At 43.3% G+C, this 21,031-nt stretch overlaps 1 protein-coding gene across 2 annotated transcripts in view; it reads right to left on the bottom strand.

Annotated features, from left to right (window-relative positions):
• AKAP12 (A-kinase anchoring protein 12) overlaps positions 1-21,031 on the bottom strand; it is a 102,857-nt gene that overhangs the window by 17,478 nt on the left and 64,348 nt on the right. Inside the window, exon 1 of one of the 2 annotated variants that reach the window (XM_082669439.1) lies at positions 8,914-9,044. The exons of the other annotated variant lie outside the window; for it this stretch is intronic. Within the exon in view, the coding sequence (XP_082525565.1) occupies positions 8,914-8,938 (25 nt within the window). The 5' untranslated portion in view covers positions 8,939-9,044. Of the gene's footprint in view, positions 1-8,913; positions 9,045-21,031 lie in introns of those variants that run through there. 2 annotated transcript variants of the gene reach the window in all.

The raw sequence follows: 21,031 nt of genomic DNA, 5'->3' as shown, positions 1-21,031 counted from the left end.
TGGGTGCTGGACTTCCCTGGTGGTGCAGTGGTTAAGAATCCGCCTGCCAATGCAGGGGACACGGGTTCAATCCCTGGTCCGGGAAGATCCCGTGGAGCAACATGCCGCGGAGCAACTAAGCCTGTGCGCCACAACTACTGAGCCCGCGTGCCAACTCCTGAAGCCCACGAGCCCTAGAGCCTGTGGTCTGCAACAAGAGAAGCCACTGCACTGCAACGAAGAGTAGCCCCACTCGCCGCAACTAGAGAAAGTCCGCATGTAGCCACGAAGACCCAACTCGGCCGTAAATAAATAAATAAATAAATAAGAATCAATGGGCGCTAAATGGGGGAGGGGGGGAGTTGGGCTGGATACTTACATGCCTAATAGTCGAAAGGGTGGTGAAATCGAACAGCTCAACGTCAACCTACGAGGGACAGATGGACATTGTGTACAATACCTTGAGAAGGAAACAATGTCATCTGCGGCTAAGAATGCACAACCTAAATCCAATTAGGAGAAAACAAACACAAAATAAGGAATGTGGTAGAAATGGGAAAAGAACTATATGCTTGGAACATGCCAATATCTAAAAGACAAAGGTTATACAGATGTTCCAGATTAAGAGGCTAAACAGATTATGATGTAATACCTGACCTGAGGACGGCTCTTGCAGTGCAAGGGGAGAATGCTAAGAAGGACCTTATTAGATAACTGACAAGATGGAAAAAAGAATGGTAGATTATAAAATAAGTATTGTGATAAGGTAAATATCTGACATTGATAACGGTACTACGATTATGAAAGGAAATATCTCTATTCTTAGGAAGCACACACTGAAGCATTTAAGAGTGAAGGACCATGATGTACATAACCTTTCCTCAGATGATTCAGAAAGCTCCACATCTCATGCCTACATAAGACATAACAGGAACCTGTATATTGGTTTTTTATTTTGTTTTGTTTTCCAACATAGAGCGAGAGAGTAAATAATGAAACAAATGAGGCAAATGTTAAGAAGTGAATCTAGGTGAAGAGTACATGATGTGCCCTGTACCATTTTTATTTTTGTTACTTCCTCTAAGTTTGAAGTTATTGTTTTAAACAATCAGAAGAATGAACGAGTGCAGATGACTAATGAAAATATAGAGAACAACAAAAATGGAGACGGTAACGATTCACCCTACCTGATTTTAGCGGCTCTTTGCCTCACATTATATACCATAAAACAAATTTTTACCAATGAATTAAATAACAGAAAAACTCTTCCCCTACCCCTCAAAGAAGAGACAGAATTCAGGTAGAAAGGAAGAAGATTAAAGACCAGAAGTTCTAGAGACAGACTGGTGTTTAAATTTCAACTGCACCACCTACTAGCACTGGGCCCTTGGGCACATCTCTTGAAGTTTCTGTTCTCAGTGCCCTCACCTGTAACATAGGTCCCCTCCGCTACTAGCAAAGGCTAGTTAGGAGGGTAAAACATCAACTGGCAGTCTAGAATAAAAATAAAACAAAAGCCATTAGAACGGCTTTTTTTTTTTTTGCTTCACGTTTTCCTCAGAACAGAAATACTTGCTTTTAATTACTTTTTACCAATTCCAACAGTGATCTATATGAATTGCAGAAGATTTAAAAATACAGAAAATTGGGAGTAACATCCATAAAGACTATGTCCAGTGATGACGGCTATTAATATCTGTATTTTCTTCTGGATAAATTATCTAATAGTCTTCACAACTATGACATACTGGTTGCATAATTTCTTTTTATGTCCCCCTGTTTTTAGACAATTTATGTTGGTCCAGTTTTTCATTATCACACTCACATGTATAAAGCCATTGCCCAAACCCGGGAAGGAGTTTTTGAACAGAAGAGGGCAGTCTTGAGCAGCCTTCAGCTCTCCTGGCAGCCTTGAGACACTCCTAGACCTTCAGCACCACTTCAGCACCACAAGACGCTGCAGAAACCCATCAATACATGAAGTTTAGGTGCTCTTTCAAGTTCTGTGAAGTCATATCACACCTGTTTTTACCTCTTCGACTCCCAGCATAAACACTTCAAGGGGCAAAATGGGCATTCTGAGTTAGCTCCCTGTCTGCTCTCTTCTTGTTTATTTGCACCCAGATCTAGATCCTTTTCCCCGATTTTGGACCAAGTTAAGGTCACACGTAGATGAGCTCTACTTTCTGTCTGGAACTCCCTTCCTCCCCTTCCCTGCTTTCCCAGCCCAGCTGTACACAGTACAGCAAAATCACCCCACATTTCCCAGGTTCCGGCTGAAGGCGGAGACTCCCAGACCATCATCCGTCCCACCCACGTTCCAGTTTGTGGTTAGCAGAAAGCTCTTTAAAGGTGTTTCTATGAGCTGTCTGCATGCAGGTTCTAAGTGAGTTCAAAGATCTCAGCTTGGTGAGCAAACAAGGAGGCTGTTAAACGCATAAAAGAACAGATAAATAAATAAATATCAGTGTAAAAATGTAACAATACAGCTTATAATCCATGAAATTATAATCAACTTATCAAAAAAAAAAAAAAAAGAAAAAAGAATAACAGCCAAAAAATGTGGGGTGGGGCTTCCCTGCTGGCGCAGTGGTTGAGAGTCCGCCTGCCGATGCAGGGGACGCGGGTTCGTGCCCCGGTCCGGGAAGATCCCACCTGCCGCGGAGCGGCTGGGCCCGTGAGCCATGGCCGCTGAGCCTGCGCATCCGGAGCCTGTGCTCCGCAACGGGAGAGGCTACCAACAGTGAGAGGCCCGCGTAGCGCAAAAAAAAAAAAAAAAAAAAACGTGGGGTGGTATGGAGGGGCGGACCACGCCAGCAGGTCCAGCTGTTGGGAGTGGAAGAAGCAGATGAGTGACAGGAAGCAGATAATAATGGTGGAGACGGCTTTCGGGGAAGATAGTCCAGTGTTCACCTGTTCAGACTTAGCATAGCAGAATCTACTCACAACCACACTTACAAGCATTTCATTAATACGTTTACTTTTAAATGACTTTAAAACCTGCTCTGCTCTAATCTGACACATGAGCTCCCTATGGAATTGCTGTCTGCCTTAGATTTGTCCAGTTGGATAGGAAGAGGAAAATCAAAAAGCTTCATCATCTAAGCATCACTGATTTGGGGATGCACTTTCTTGGCATCCAAAAAGACCTTCCACAAAATAACTGGTTTAGGGTGGGCCTTTCTGATACAATGTATAATTATCCCGCATGTGGGGCTTTGAATTATCCAGCCATTTTGCAGAACGCTGCTATTAATCCTGCAAGTTTCTCAGATACCCATAAAGTCCAAACACAGTGCTCATATATTCAGTGATGCTGCGGTTTACCTAGAAACTCCACGTTCTCGCCAGTCATCAAAGATGGCCAAAAGGTTGGGAAAGGGAGTCGGTCAATGTGTCAACTGGGAAAGCTCTAGGAGGCGGAACCAGCAAATGCTTCATCTCCATGCAGTCCTGCTCGTCACTGGTCCTCTCCCCACCCCGCAGACACTTCAAAGGGCAAGAAAATACTACAGTTCTTGCAAGGATCCCCACACTCATCGGCAGTACCCTAAACATAGTCTTACCTGGACACGTGATTTGTGTCAACATGGTTTTCCACTAAAACCGTTAGTGGCATCAACATCATAAGTCTTGCTTCGTAAATAAACATCAACATAGAAACCAAATATTTCTAGTCCCTTTTTCTGGGAGGAGATTCTAGTCATATGCCTTTGTGAGTGAGTGTTACTACGTTGGAAACATTACTTGGAAAAGAAAAAGATGATTTAAAAATGACATAGGAAGTGCTTTCACTCACTTAATTTTCTGCATATGCCCCAGAAGGAGCCTCTTTAGGGTGGACATACAGCTTTATAGATGCAGAAAAGATAAAGGCGAGTGACGGGTGAAGCGATGGTGCAGCTTCTGAAGTTTTATCAAAGACTTTGAATAAGCTTTTTGTTTGTCTTTATGTTTTTCTAAGACAAATGAAAGGTCTCCTTTTCTTTTCTTTTTTTAGTCACACTGCGCCGCTTGTGGGATCTTAGTTCCCCAACCAGGGATCGAACCCTGGCCCCAGGCAGTGGAAGTGCGGAGTCTTAACCACTGGACCGCCAGGGAAGTCCCGAAAGGTCTCCTTAAAGAAAAAAGTGTGGAAAGTGAAACGGAGAAGAAAAATGACAGCTGGTAGTACATACTTTCTGCCCCTATATTTTTACTTTTAAAAGTATAAACTATCCTTAGGTACTACATAATAGGAAAACTTATAGCATATCTGTAACAGTAATAACCTATGAGTTGTTTAATGTTTTGAACAGCTTAACAAGCCCTTCCAAGGCTAAAAAAAACTACAGCAGAACATTAATGAAGACAAATAACTGTGAAAATATACGAATAGTTATATCTTCAGTAGCGTCGAAAGAAACCAAAACTTGAAAGCATTTCGTGGACAGAAATTCCACTTTGGAAGAGAATTGTCAAAGCTTTTCCTTTTTCGGTGTTATTGTCTACTAAACTATGCTTATCTGCAGATAAATGTCCAGTCAATGCCAATTTATAAAATCAAGCACAGGAGATCTATGAGTATGGGCGAATATACATTTTCCCTGTGAATAATTTCATAATCCTCCACCTTCCAAGTCCCAAAGGGTCCATGATCACAAGAGGTTAAAGGTCCTGTACTGAACCCTGCTTCCCATGCAGACACCCTGCTCCCAAGCTCCACAAAATGCAACAACCATTTGTGGGTCCAAAAGCTGCAAGATCAGCATTCTTTTCTCACTCTTCCAAATACTCAGAGATTAAGAGATAAAAGTATGACTTGTTTTCTTTTACTTTAGAGGTTTAAAAGAAAAAAAAAAAACCTTTAAGGAACATGTCATATTATAGATTACAAAATGTTAATGTTTTTATCCAAACTTAGATATGTTTGTCAAATAAAAAGTGCAATATTGTAAACAGCTATAACATTGATTCTTTTTTTCGGTTTAGTATAACCCATGCTCTCCGTTCCCCACGCAAATTGGGGCTGCTTGCTGTGACATCTGGAACTGGTTAACTTTCCCCCATGATTTGCAGCATTGCCCTGAAATTTTTCCAGGAATTCTCCACATTCTAAATCCATCTCTATATCTTACACACCCAACCAACTATTCTCATTCTGATCAACCACGAAACCTCCAAGGGGAGACGTGTAACTGGGGTTGAAACTCAGAGAAGCAGAACCCCACACAGGAGCATACAGGTGATGCTCATCGTCGGCCCTGGCCTTGACAGTGACGTCCCGTGGTCGCTTATACACCTGGGCAGGCACGTAAAACTGTGGGCACCACGAAGTCAAATCAGCATCCGTTACACAACGAGAAAGAGGTCCTTTACAAGCTATTCTACAGCTGTGCTTTTTTTTTTTTTTTGCGGTACGCGGGCCTCTCACTGTTGTGGCCTCTCCCGTTGCGGAGCACAGGCTCCGGACGCACAGGCTCAGGGGCCATGGCTCATGGGCCCAGCCGCTCCGCGGCAGGTGGGATCTTCCCGGACCGGGGCACGAACCCGTGTCGCCTGCATTGGCAGGCGGACTCTCAACCACTGCGCCACCAGGGAAGCCCACAGCTGTGCTTCTTAGTAGCTGTGGAACACAGAGAAACTTAGTTTTCATGTTAAAAAGGGGGTTACAAAAACCACTTTTTGCAGGATTTTTGTGGGAAATCATGATAATGGCCACCTCAGAGTGGGCACTCGGTACACGGCAGTTACTGGGCCAGAGTTGTGAGGGTATTAATTTCAGGTCTCACAAATCCCTTGATAACTAGTCTGCCTGCACAGCAGAGAGAAGCAGCCATGTGGGGGGGGGATTTTTTTAATCTTGTAAAGTGATTTGCATAAAGAAGTGCATTATCAATCATCTAGAACTTTTGTGAATATTGGAGGATTCTTTCTTCCCAGTTTACTTTAGACATAAAGAATACTGTTGCCCTAATTCCTCATGATAACTCTATATTTGTCTCAATACTGTGTGAGTTAGGGAAAACAGGAAAGAGATTTTCCTAATTCAAAAAGGTGGCGTTTTTTTGTTTTTTTTGCTGGCATGCCACTGATACACGGGTGGGGGGGGATACCTCTTTCATCATCGTGTCCAATCACTTATTTTCTAGTTCTTAAACTAAGCTACTGCTAACATGATGTGAGGGAAAGACTTCAGGAAAGGCAACAGAATGTGATGTGAATAATCGACCATCTCCTACTTGAAGGTCTGCTGTGTTCACTTCAGGGGGTTGTGCGCACAGGGTCTGAGGAGGGGAGAATAATGGTCAGTATTAGGTGACAGCTTTCCGTGCTTCACAAAATGAAAACTCATTCCTAAGCAGTTCTACAAAAATGTCATCAATCCTGCTCCCTTCCTATTAATTGTGAAACTGAAACACATTCTCACGTAAGGCAGTCCTACTAAAGCAGCCGAGAATAACTTTCTCCTATATTATTTAAAAAATATTTTTATTTATTTATTTAGGCTACGCTGGATCTTAGTTGCTGCATGCGGGATCTTTAGTTGTGGCATTCAGGCTCTTAGTTGCAGCATGGGGGGATCTAGTTCCCCTACCAGGGATGGAACCCAGGCCCCCTGCATTGGCAGCGAGGGGTTCTAACCACTGAACCGTCAGGGAAGTCCCTCTCCTACATTATTTAAATGAGCAATCCCGAAGTTACAAAAACCTTTGCTATTCAATTAATCCTGAATGCCAATTTTAAAAGCCTTCATTGCTTTTCAAGATTCTGACTAGTTATTTAAAGACTATTGATTGTAAATCTTCCTCATCAGAATAACTTGCAGAGGAAAAAAAAAAAAAGACGGTTGAAACTCCTTTTTAATTTTTACTTCTTCCATTATGAAATGTTTATTTGCTATGAACCTTTTGGAGTTTAAGATTTTCTGCACACGTTCTTTTTACCAGGAAAAAACGCAATATTTTGCCACATCCTTCATACCAACATTGTAATAAAACTCAGAAGGCAATTGACCCAATTATTTAAAGCTGCCTTAAAAATCAGACAGCCCTTGCAACTGTTTCCATTCATGTAGCATCCCATTAGGATTATCTGAACCAATTTTTTAAAGCCCCCAAGTATCTCAAGTTTGTTAACTTCTGCTTAAAAAGGATCACCTTCCTTTCCCATAAGAAACTGAGCATGTGCTAAACTCATCAAATAGTGAATATAATAAAGATTACACTGTACACAAAAAGCACCTGGAAAAAGTCATGATCATAGAAGCCCCACCCCCAGCTGTGACACCGCACAAACCACGCCCCCAGGCAGGTTATCTCAGGGTTGAGCATTTATGTATCTCACTCATAGAAAAATTAATGATCTGGGGAAAAAATGAATTTTGTGTTTTTGATTTTTAAGTTTTGTGTAGTCTAATAATACTTTCTAGGTATCGTGTAAATTTTCACGGTACGTACAGGGTAGAAAGGCAAGTTGAGTTAACTTGGGGAAGGAATTTTAAGGAAATTTCAAAGTAAACAAGCTCATCTATAGGACGTGAGAGATACGGAGAAAAATTTTAAGTCCTAGAAATTCTATGCTGCCGTTTTAAGAAAACATGTATTTGGAGAACAAAGATCTCAAATATTTAGAGAAGAGCTGGTCTTATAAACCTAAATTAGCAAATGGAGTTGAATTTTGATGGGGGCAAAAGGCAGAAAGGAGGAGAAAACAGGCAGGTTCCTAAGGAGTCAGGCTACAGTACATCAGCATGAGAAGATCACATGACAAGCAAGAGGGGCTCTGAGTACGTTCCACAAGTTTGATGTCTGTAACTTATTTGCTGGAGGTAGGTATTAAATATTATCATTCACACTCAACAGCCAGATTTCTAGAAAGCAAGCTTAAGAAACATACATTTTTATTATTCACTGCCCAAATACTGTTGCCTGTTAGTCACCAATTTTACAGTAACTATGGCTTTATGAGAACCACCACACAGGCCTTTCTCAACTTCTGAGATGGGCCACACTCTGTCCTGTGGAGTGTGTTTCCCTCTAAATAAATCCGCTTCTTACCTATCACTCTGTCTCTCACTGAATTCTTTCTGCGATGAGACATCAAGAACCTGAGCTTCATTAAGTCCTGAGACCAGGCAAGACTCCAGCCTCCATGACCTTCCCTGAGTTCCAAAGGGTGGATTCGAACAGTTGCTAATCAGCGCAGCCAAGAAACCATCCGAGGCCAGATTGAAGGAACCAGAGAAGCTCCTCAAGATTAGGAAACCAGCCACCCGAGACCCTGCGCACACTCTCATCTTGTCAGCAACCCCGCTCGTGAAGTATCCTTATGAAGCCCCTCATTAAATTCTGTCCTGGGTTGGGACACAGTTTTTCAAGGCAAGACCTGAAGTGTCCCCTTTTGCCTACCAAAGCAATAAAGCTATCCCTTTCTACTCCCCCCCCCCAAAAAAACACCCACCACACAAACCAGAGATAACATTTTCATCCCCTAAATGGCCAAGTGTACCTTCACTGCCAGTTCCTAATAAGCAGGTCAAAATGTCAAATACTGCAGGAATTTACCTTTTTTAAATGACTATAGCAAGCAATTAGGCTTTCACAACCCGTTTTCAAATTCACCCCAATCTAACTTGCATCTGTTGGGGTGGGGTTGTCGTTCCCCTCCACCAGGGGAAGAGGTGCAACCCCTCCCAAAATGCATTCCAGGTCTCCCCTGGGCCCGGGTCAGGAAGATTCCTGCAAAGGCAAAAAGAAAACGTTGGGTTTGCTTGCTGCCTGCTGAGCCCAAAAGAGAATGATCTTCTGATCAAAAAGTCAGCACAGTGAGAGCGTTAAACGCCCATCAGGATGTCCAGCCGCTGCCCTGCGGCCCCCGACCCGCCCATGTCCAAATGCAGGTTCCTCCACCTGCCACGGAGGCAGGACACAGCTGACCCGGCTTCCGCCTTACCTGTGATGGTGATGATCCCCAGCATCTTGGACGGCGCACTCCGAGCGGGAAGAGCGGCCGCCCTCGGCCTCTTCGGGCGGTTGGCTGGGGCCGCACGGGGTCTTGCCGGCGCCCCTCCCCCTCCCCCGGCGGTCTACGCTGTGATCCGCAAGAACGAAGCGCCAGGCCACCTTCGGAAGATCTGGGAGAGCCAGAGGTGCCTGCGGAGCTGCAGCCGGAAGCGGACTGAGGCTGCATTTCCCTGGCTAATTATGCAAGGACTCACCCACCCATCCGGGCCGGCGGGCTGGGGGCCCGGGGCTGGCCCGCCCTCCCTGCGCTCCGGGACTGGGCTCGGCGCTCTCCAGTCATGTGTTTCGCTTTAAAGGAGAGGAGCCCTCCCTGTAGCCGGCCTCTGTTCGTGGTCAGTAAGGCTCTGCAGAGAGACCCAGGGAGGGTTTCCGAGTTGCTGGGATGAATAAGACCAGAGTCAGCGGCATGTTATCTAAACCGTTACTTCATTCCTGGCACCGACTTACTTGTCTCTTAGCTCTTAACATTACTTAAAGGAAATAACCACACACATATTAAATCCCACTGCCATTAAAAAAAAGACTGTGTTCCGTACCCTTATGTTTGTTTAGAGGCTGATTAGGTGGAAAAATGCTTTCCTTTTTAGTACCTATAGCTTTTTATATTTTCACCACCTGCTTCTCACACAGGCACACACACTGCGCTGATCCGGGGTTGGCAACCCTCAGCTGCCCTGTTTCCTGAACTCTGAGAAGGGCTGTTACAAGGCGAACATGTGTCTTCAACACTTGGTCCAGGCAACTTTTTCGAAGTCCAAATACATGAGCATTACGTCTGTTCCCCGCCCCTCCCCGCCCCACGCCAAGCCATGGTAGAAGTTAGTTAACTTTCAAACTACGCCGTATTCCAACTTAGAGACACTATGGCATCCCTAACATACAGGCACACAGCATGAAAATCAGTCAGAGCCGACATTTAAAGTTCAGAAATTTTCAAGCAGCCCTAAATTTGTAAAATCTTTTTTTCACTAAAACTTCAGATTTGTTCTATATAAAGACACAGGATAAGTTGGGGGGTTCTTACGATTTTGACACACTATTTCCATTTAGGCCCTCCTGGGTTTGTTTCTTTTTTCATCCTTTTTCTCTTTATCTCTTCATGCCTTGCCTGTCCGACCCCATTAGCACAGGCTCTCCCCCTAAGTAAACAAAAGAAAGGTTTACTATTGCTTTTTTTCTTCAGGCAGTGAAGATTTTGTTCATCATTGCTCGGGGGCAGGGAGGAAGGTGGGGGGCTTGGAGTGGACCAGATTGGGCACAGGAAAGAGGAGGGGGGAGGGGAACAGAATTATCAAGAAAGGCTAGTAAGGGCTTCCCTGGTGGTGCAGTGGTTAGGAATCCGCCTGCCAATGCAGGGGACACGGGTTCAAGCCCTGATCCGGGAAGATCCCACATGCCGTGGAGCAACTAAGCCCGTGCGCCACAACTACTGAGCCTGCACTCTAGAGCCCGCGAGGCACACTACTCCCACGTGCCACAACTACTGAAGCCTGTGTGCCTAGAGCCCATGCTCCGCAACAAGAGAAGCCACCGCAATGAGAAGCCTGTGCACCGCAACGAAGAGTAGTCCCCACTTGCTGCAACTAGAAAAGGCCCGCGTTCAGCAATGAAGACCCAACGCGGTCAAGAATTAAAAGAAAAAGAAAAGAAAAGAAAAGAAAAGAAAATGCTAATGAGGACAGACTTGTTGGCTGGCATGGCACGTAGTTGCTCCCTCTGGCCACCAGGGGGCGCTACGCACCCTATCAGGCCTACACCGAGCAAGGTTAAGGCGGCACCGTTTCTGGCAACCAGACCTTGTTACAGAAATCAGTTCAGCCTCCATAGATTGGATTTCCCTCATGTTCTGGCGAACGCCCAGCCTGGCCATACGTCCAAGTGGGACCAGGGAGTGATGCGCCTTGTCCTGAGGCCTGGGAGCTGATTCCCCGAGTGAGCCACTTAGCAGTTTCCTAAACTTTATCTTCCCTAGCTGAAACGTTGCTGGTGTTAATGGTCCCTGTGCAGTCCATAGAGTTAAGGGGTCTGGGCAGCTCCACATTCCTCTCTCCGCCACCCCACCCCCAACCCTCGAGAGTCCTAGCTGTGCAAATCATGGATAAAGCCGACCCTGAAGGCTGCATTTAATGTAGACCACTGTACATTAAATGAGTGGTCTACAGTCTTCCCAAGCGTGTGTATCGGCCTGGGCAACCTCCAGGGTCTGACCTCCCAGCTCTGCATCATTTCTCAGCACCAGCAGTTGGGGACCACAGATGGCTAGCATCCGGCGCCGCCTGAAATACACATATTCAAGTTCTGGGTGCATCTGTTGATTCTCCCCTTGCTTGGCTGTGCCACCAGCTCCTTTCCTTTCTAAAAAGTCCAAATTCTAACAATAGGACAGGCATCAGCTGTTCGCCTGAGCTGAATGGAAGAAACATCACTAGTTACAAATGCAAGGTCCAGGGCTTCCCTGGTGGCACAGTGGTTAAGAATCTGCCTGCCAATGCGGGGGACATGGGTTTGAGCCCTGGTCCCGGAAGATTACACGTGCCGCGGAGCAACTAAGCCCGTGCGCCACAACTACTGAGCCTGCGTGCCCAGAGCCTGTGAGCCACAACTACTGAAGCCCGCACACCTAGAGCCCATGCTCCGCAACAAGAGAAGCCACTGCAATGAGAAGCCCGCGCACCGCAATGAAGAGTAGACCCCGCTCGCCGCAACTAGAGAAAGCCCGTGTGCAGCAACGAAGACCCAACGCAGCCAAAAATAAATAAATAAAATTTAAAAACAACAACATTTAAAAAGGTAAATGTATCACTATTCAGCTTTGGTGCATAAACTTTGTTTCTTTTCAAGACATTGGTGAAGACAGTGACACAGCCCGTTTGATATTCTTGGAGTGGTGGTTTAAACCAGAAAGCAGAGCAAGGGATCACGTGGCAAGTTGTTGCCTCTCTTAGCAGACAGTCCTCCTTTGACCTCCATCCACCTTGAAGAGTAATCAAGGACAGGGCATGTGGCAGGCTGCCCGATAAGCCGCTGTGTGTCTTGGATTTACAAAGAAAGGTCATCAATCAGGATAAAAGCTGGAGTAAAGATCAGACTTGAGGTCAGTGTACAATGCAGGCAACTTTCTCTGGTTACTACTTTCATTCCCTATTTGCTTGTTTTTGTTACATCAGAATTTTTAGAGGAAGACGTCATCACCCAAAGCAAAAATGATGGGAAAATGTTTACCAATATCATAAATAGGTGGATGACAAAAAACGTGTTTTCCCAAAACTTCATGGTTCATTCAACAAATATTTACCAAGTTCTTACTCCATGTTAATTATGCTAAGCCCCTAGGGATACAATTGGATACTGTCCTTGACCTCGGGGAGCTCAGTCTTGGGTGGTAGACACACCAAAGGAAGAAGCATGCACGCTCCAGTTTAACCCACCTCAGGTATCATCTCTGCTAGCCTCTGAAAGGATGGGGGATGTGAGGGGATAGCCCTACCTGAGGCACAGAGGAAGGCAGTCCCACAGAGGGAACGAACAGCATCCTGAAAGGCACGACGGAACACAACATTTAGGGAATATAAATGAGTCCTTTATAGCTACAGGCTCAGCGTCTACTTGGGGAGACCAGAAGGGAGGGACAGAGGTGACAACCGGAAATGAGACAAGAAAGATTACATTGGAGGCCAGATTATGAAGAGCTTTGAATGACATCTTAAGAACTTTGTACCAAATAACACAATTAAAAAATGGATCAGGAATTCCTCAGTGGTCCAGTGGTTAGGACTCAGCGCTTTCCCTGCTGTGGCCCGGGTTCAATCCCTGGTCAGGGAACTAAAATCCCACAAGCTGTGCGGCGTGGCCAAAAAAAGAAAGGATGAAGGATCTGAGCTGATGTTCCTCTAAGGTAGATAACACAAATGACTGATGAGCACGTGAAAAGATGCTCAACATCGTGAGCCATTAGGGAAATGCAAATCAAACCCCACAATGAGATACCAATTCACACTCACTAGGATGGCTGTAATCAGAAAGACAGACAATATAACAAAGAAAGGAGAAACTGGACCCTCATACATTGGTAGTGGGAAGGTGAAAGGTCAGCTGCTTTGGAAAACAGTCCGGCAATTCCTCAAAATGTTGAACAGAGATTTACCGTATGACCCAGCAATTCTACTCCTAGATATATACCCAAGAAAAGTGAAAACCTACGTCCACACAAAAACTTGTACAAGAATATTGGTAGCAGCATTATTTATAGCAGGCATAAAAGTAGAAGCAACCCAAATGTCCATCAACTGATGCATGGAAGAATAAAATCTGGTTTATCTTTCCAATGGAACATTATTCAGTAACAAAAGGAAATGGACTATTTATACATGTTATAACATGGAAAACCACTGAAAAAATATTGCTAAGTGAAAGAAGCTAGTCACAAAAGAGCACACAGTGTCATATTATTTAATTCCATTAGAAACAGGCAAATCTATAAAGACATAAAGTGGAGTAGCAGTTACTCAGAACCAAAGAGTTGGAAAGACTGCTAACAGGTAAGGGGGTTCTTTACGAGGAAATGAAAATGTGCTAAAATTGACTGTGGTGATGGTGGTACAATTCTGTGAATATACTAAAAACCACTGACATGTATACTTTTTTTTTTTTTGGCCGCATTGGGTCTTCATTGATGCATGCAGGCTTTTTCTAGTTGCGGCGAGCAGGGGTTACTCTTCGATGCGGTGCGCAGGCTTCTCATTGTGGTGGCTTCTTTTGTCGTGAAACACAGGCTCTAGGTGCGCAGGCGTCAGTAGTTGTGACACGTGGGCTCAATAATTGTGGCTTGCAGGCTCATTAGTTGTGGCGCACGGGCTTAGTTGCTCCGCGGCATGTGGGATCTTCCCGGACCAGGGCTTGAACCCGTGTCCCCTGCACTGGCAGGCGGATTCTTAACCACTGTGCACCAGGGAAGTCCCAGACATTATACTTTAAATGGATCAATTGCATGGTATGTGAATATTTCATTAAAGCTATCTTTTTAAGAAAAAAATAAAAGAATTCTGTATGAGTTCTGGAGGCTGCAGGGAATCATTGGAGGTTTTAGAGTAGAGTTGGTGGCACAAAATTTGAACTGTGATTTAGAAGAAGTAAGCAGGCAGTAATGACAAGGAGGAAGATGCTCGAGAAATAAAATTGATGGAAACCGTGGTGACCAAGGAGAGGAAGGAGTCAAAAGTTACATCACCCACTGTTGGATGCAGGAAGGCAGCAGCAGCCACATGCATCTCTGAGATCATCGGAATGGTATGAGGCAGGTGAAGTCAAAGGTCTGGAACCCTGAGGAAGAGGAATCTGAAGAAGGGCTCTGAGAATGGACAGAGATTAGCGGGCATCAAGGAGAAAATGGCATCAGAAGCCCAGAGTGGAGAGGATTAGGAGATGGAAATAGTGGAAACATTCGGACACAACTCACAAAGTGGTGACTCAGGATGAGAGCTGAGGAAGCCTCGCAGTCAGGGGAGGCTGGACTAGTGGACAAAACGCTGCAATAAAGACAAGGACCAAGACACCAGGATTAGCACTGACACTATGTTCATTAACTTCTTCCAAGGAGGCGTGAGTACTTAACCCAAAACTGAGCATCATCGGAAACTGTTGACTTGGACTCACACCAAATCTAGCCCCCGCCCATCACCCCATCCTTCCGTTTTCTTTTCACCTCAGTTTTACACTCGGAGGAAGATAAACCCAAACCCAGTGAGGTCACTTTTCCTCTGGCTGCAAAGGGCAGGTGAGATCTAAAGGAGCATCTATGCACTGTTACCCCTTTAAAATGCTTCAGAGATAATCTCAGGTTGAGTTAGAAGCTGCTGCAAACTAATAACCATGAAGAAGATGAATATGTACACTGAATTAAATGCATTGGGCAGGTTCTCCTGGGCTCAGTGTATTTTCAAGTCTCTGCTGCTCTGCTATGAACACAGACAAATACCAGCTAATTGGATTTTACGGTCCAGTTGAGTTGGACATGTTTGTGTAGACGTGGTTATTTTGATTCAAAATCCTCAAGACAAATAATCTGAAGACTAGCTCCTCAAAGGGACTATTGTAATACAATAGAAAAGCTAAGGGGGATTTAAAAGTCACTTAAGATAATTTATCCAAAAAAAAGAAAAAAGAAAAAAAACGAGTCAAGGGGAAAATTATTAAAAAACTCAATCCAAGTAATAAAAGTGATGCAGAATAAGTTTATTTCTCCTCTTACTGAGTTCACATGTTTTTATATTTTTTGCTTTGGCAATTCTGCTTTTATTAGCTATACCAAATGAAAGTATAGATTTATGTATGAAAATTTAACTGCTTGGGACATATAATATTTAAAGAACCTAAGTGTCCCAATACTAGGAAAATAGCACATTTAACTCTTCAGTGGACTATCTGGCAAAACAACATGTTTGAAGCAGTTAATGACAAGGAGAAATGCTTACATGGATATTGAAAGCCACACACCTCTTTGTTCAGTATATAAACTATATATTCAATAGAATCTTTGCTTTCTAAAATGCATATATATCTGCACATAAGTGAGGGTGAGGAAGAAAAGAGCCCAGAAAGAAGACTAACAAAAGCCAACCACAGTGGAATTATGGGTAATTTCTGCCCTGATATTCTCCAACACTTTACACATCTTCTACAACAACCTCTGTTACTTTCACGGTTAGAATGCAGGCACCTTTGACATCCAGCTTGGGGTTGCACGGGGTGGTCCAGCACTGCTGGACTTTGAACCTTAGAGCAATACCTCCGATTTTCCATTAAAAATGCAAGGCAGTCTAAACCATGATCAACTCCCGATCATGGAATATATAAATTAGCAAGCAGATTAAAGTCAAAGTGTGATCTTTTAAAAATTAGGAAATAAGCAAAAAGATGTTTCACTACCAAATTTGGTCAAGTATCTGCATAGATTTCAAATTCTTTCCTGAGTGCTTTGTGTTCAACTCTTCTATTCCTCTTAGGACTCTGAACTCTCATCTTTGGTTTAGTCTAAAGAAGATTCCAAAGTGTTGAGAAACTAATTGTAGTTCTGGTTCTTCTGATAGCAATGTGGCCGGGGTAAAATATTCTTTTAAATCTCTGGGCTCTGGGCTTCAACTGACGGGGGAATAAATACACCACCCATGTTAATGTTATTCTGAGGTGCAAATGAAGTTTAGCCTCAGCACTACTGAGTGTATTCTAAAAGCATAATAAATGTTAGCTATTGTGCTTACTTTAAACTATACATTCTCCCATGGGGTAAAAATTAGTTCATAGGTCATCTTACTCTTTATATATGAAGCACAGATTTTATATATATATATATATATATGTATATATGTGTATGTGCGTGTATATGTATATATATACATACATACATATTTAGATAGATATAGATATAGATATAGATATTACATAAACTGATATACAGTATATCTCTTCTATTAAAATTTTAGGTGGGGGGCAGGGAGCGTTAGGGAAAAAAATGTCTGAAAAGACTCAGCAGGGCAGGGCAGCGGTAACGAAAAGAAGGTTGATAAATACTGCTTTAAATATAGTTAAGTCTCATTTTAAAAAGTCCTTTGAAAAATACTTCTATAAAAAGCAAGAATACCCTTTATCATCAATTTCTCAGAAATGCATCCTAATAAGAGAAGCATCATCTTGCACTAAAAGTAATTAACCTGAGGCTCCCTCTCGATTTTTCAGAAGAGAATGAGACAATCTTTGATTTGCCTGAAGTGTTTCTCAAAAGGAGTGGGAGCGAGGGGCCAGCTGAAGGTTCACACTGGGAAGAAATAATGATAATTACCTACCCAAGACCCACTGACATTCCACAGCTGTCCATCTGAATTGTGATGTGAGCCCGTCAGCAAGCCACATGCAAGGCTTTAAATTTTCTTTCTTTTTTTGGGCGCCCAACATGACTTGCAGGATCTTAGTTGCCGCCCGGGCAGTGAAAGAGCCAAGTCCTAACCACTGGACTGCCAGGGAATTCCTGACTTTAAATTTTCCGGTAGTCACATTAAAAAGAATAAAAATAAACACTTGAGGTTAATTTTAATATATTTTATCAAACCCAGTATGTCCGGTTACGTCAATAGGTACTCAATAAGAAAAATTATTAGGGAAATACTTTCCATTCCTTTTCTGTACTATTTCACATGTAGAATCAGCCACATTCCAAGGGTTCAACAGCCACATATGGCCAGGGCACAACTTCTAAAACTACAGAAATAACTGAACATCCCTCCTTTAGGCTAACTCATTTCCCAATGACAATTCATGTGGGATCTTAGTTCCCCGACCAGGGGTGCAACCTGCACCCCCTGCACTGGAAGCGTGGAGTCTTAACTACTGGACCACCAGGGAAGTCCCCCACAATGACAATTCTAGCCCTGCTTCCATCTCCTTGCCTCCTGGACAGAAACAACCAAGCTATCCAATCACAGAATTGCCCTTACTTCACCATCCAATCTAGAGATGACTCCTTTGTTTTCTCAGAATCATCCAGCATAAGCCCAAATCCTATAATAAAAGTCCTCCCACCTCCCACATTACTCCATTACTGAGCCACCCATGCCTAGAATCCTCCCTCGGTGCAGCAGAGGCTAAATAAACCTAACTTGGTTTGACTACACATGAGTTCCTGCTGGTCTCTAAGCGGCAAGGAATTAAATTGCCATTGATAGATTTAATTGGTACATCTGTCTCTTTCATTATCTCTTAATTTGAGTGAATATATTTGAATCTATTATTTTCCCAGCAACTTTTACTGTAATCATACACAATGATAAAGTGCTTAAAATGACTTTCTTTTTTTTAACTTAAAAGGTCAGCTAGTATATTTAGACTGGCTTCAAAAATAATTGCAAAGCAAAAATTTACACTTGCAAGAGTAATACATTTATTTAACCTGTAGTCACATGAATTAAAATTTACTTGTAAAGACAACTTTTCTGCAAATCTAGAGTGTGATCTTTAAAAGTATATCTTTTTTTAAAGTCAAGGTGGAATTCACTGCCTAGACAAAGAGTAAATTCTGGATGACAGAATTTACTTCTAATCCCTCAAGAAAACATAGTCCTGCTCACCAAAATTTATTGCATAAACTCCAAGGTCATGGGAATTCCCTGGCGGTCCAGTGGTTAGGACTCCCAGCTTTCACTGCTGAGGGCCCAGGTTCAATCTCCCTGGTCGGGGAACTAAGATCCCGCAAGCCACTCAGCACAGTCCAAAAAAAAAAAAAGGAATGAATGTTTAGAACAAAAAAATCAGTTCTTAGAAATTAAAAATATAGTGACAAGGTGAAATCTATTCTCGAGGACGTTCTCCAAGAATAAAGAGATACAAACTAGAGGAAAAAAAAAGTTTTACTTAGAATCATTCTAGTTCTAAAATCTGAACAATAGTAATCTCGAAAAGAGAGCAAAGAAAAAGAGGGAAATGGAAGACATAACTTCCTACAAATGAAGTGCATGAGTTTCTAGACGGAAAGAGGTCACACGAACCCAGCATGTTGAATAAGTGGATTCACATGAAGATCCATCATTGTTAGATCTTCCGAACACGGAGGACAAAAAGGACTCGGTGAGATAATGGGCTATCCAAGGGATTAAGATCAGAGTAGCATCAGATGCCAATAGTAATACATTTATCAAGATGACACTGATAGAATCCTACTGTGTTAGAACACTGATCAGAAATTAACACAACTGGGGGAACGGTCAGGGCCAAGATTTGACAAGTGTGAGGAAGGCATCCCATTCCCATACATGGAGCTTTACTAAGTGAGGCCACAGAGCTCGAGATGAATCCCGGGGGCTCTCTGCAAGAGGCTGCTTAGGGGCAAACCGTGGCTCTGCTAAGGGGACCTTTTCGACCTTCCACTTTATTTACAACTAACAATGACTTGAAAAGTGGGATTTCTCTTATTCTTATCTCTAGCTACTGTTATCGTGTAAAGGCTGTCTGCTTATGATCATGCTGGGTGAAGTACCGAAAGGGTGACTAAGGATTCCAGCGTTAGAAATACCCACGTGTATGGGTATTTTCTTCTATTGTCTTCATTCTATGTGGCAGTAGCTCCTTTAGCAACATCCTTGATAGGGGAACTCCTTTATATACTTCTGAATCAATTTACTTCTGGCCTCCAATCAATTCCTCCAGTACGTAATCCTTGGTTTAAAGCAAACTAAGCTGTTCTCGTGTTTTAAAGAGTCTGAGAAATAAACTCTTCTTTAAAAGTGGGAATATTGAAATTAATACCCCGTTATGCTTGGCAAGCTTCCATCAAGCACATCCATATCTGAAATATATATATCAGCCCTGGCATTTTTCTTTGAATGTGAGACAGCTTGTCTTCTCTGGGGAGGTTCTGCCTAGAAGAGAAAAGATTAAAGGAAAGACACGATAAATGTTTTCAAATACTCAGAGGGCTGCGATGTGGAAAAGGGAGGTGAGTTTGTTCTATGTAGCCCCAGAAGGCAGTACCAGAAGCAGGGAGCAGCTGGAGGAGGCATATTCTCACTCCAGTGGAATAACTGGTTTCCTTTTATGGAGAAACTCCCCAAACCTTCCCGTGTTTAAGCAGAAGAGCCTTCTGAGTGGGGGCAGGAGCCTGGCGTAGACAGCCTCAGACTGCCTTCCCACGGAGGCTTCCTGGTCCCAAACCTGGCTTTCCAGCTGACAATCATAAAGGCAGGTGTCCCGGGCTGAACTGCATCCTCTCCACATTTGTATGTTGAAGCTTTAAGCCCCAGCACATAAGAACATAGCTGTATTTGGAGAGAAAGTTTCTAAAGAGGTGACTAAGTTAAAATGAGACTGTAAGGGTGGATCCGAATCCACTCTGCCTGGTGCCTTATAGAAGGGGATTAGGACACATAGAGACACCAGGGATGGGCACACACAGAGGAAAGACCAAATTCTGGATGACAGAATTTACTTCTAATCCTTCCAGAAAACATAGTCCTGCTCATCAAAATTTATTGCATAAACTCCAAGGTCATGGGAATTCCCTGGCGGCCCAGTGGTGAGGACACAGTGAGGACACAGAGAGAAGCCGGCATCCACAAGCCAAGAAGAGGCCTCAGAGAAACTAAACCTGAGGGCACCTTGATCTTGGTGAGAAAATAAATTTCTGATATTCAAGCCACCCATTCTGTGATATATTATTATGGCAGCCCGACCAAACTAATACAGCAGGATAACTGCCTGGTACTTGGTGTCAGTCTAAATACTGCATGTCCGGTTTAAGACACATTAAAGCAACCAGTTCATTCAATTAATTCAATCCAGCATATATCAATTTTCACCAAAATAACTAATGCATGCATTGTTAACTGGGGGGCAGGGGGGTCTACTTGATATCACATTGTACCGACACATTAATTACGAAAACAGTTGGTAAAAATTCCAAGTATGGTGCTCAAGAATAAGACTCAATTGATAGGCTAAAAAGTTGTAGAACTTAAGCTCAGAGAATACACCTTCCAGAGATATACACAAATATCGATCAGAGGATTTATGTTATCAAAGCATCCTTCCATATAATATAGGGACATTGTGCTCTAGAATATACATTGCCAGGACCATTTGGGGGTTGCTGTATTAGGTGAAACTGGAGCTGTTTTAAGAACGTCCTTCAGACCTAAATGTCAAAAACCTAAAATTTTTTTTTGGCTGCGCTGCACAGCACGCGGAGTCTTACTTCCCCCAACAGGGATCGAACCCGTATGTCCTGCAGTGGAAGCATGGAGTCTTAACCATTGGACCGCCTGGGAAGTCCCCTAAAGGATTTTTATTAAATAAATAAAATGCTAAATTTAATGTTTCCTTTCTTGGCTTAGTTACCATTAGAAAACCATTAACTGCCTCGATCCCTCCAAGGGAAAGGGTCTGAATCTTGGTACGTTACTTGGACAAGCTATAGGCCCTCTTACCTATGCTCCTCAAGGGGGCCATCCATCCTATTCATGGGTGCCCTGGAGTAGCCTCAAAATTACAGCCGTTTATAGGTAAGT

This window comes from Grampus griseus (genome assembly GCF_964374135.1).
Source record: "Grampus griseus genome assembly, chromosome: 13".
In the NCBI taxonomy this organism is placed as follows: Eukaryota; Metazoa; Chordata; class Mammalia; order Artiodactyla; family Delphinidae; genus Grampus; species Grampus griseus.
This window is presented reverse-complemented; position numbering and strand designations above follow the sequence as displayed.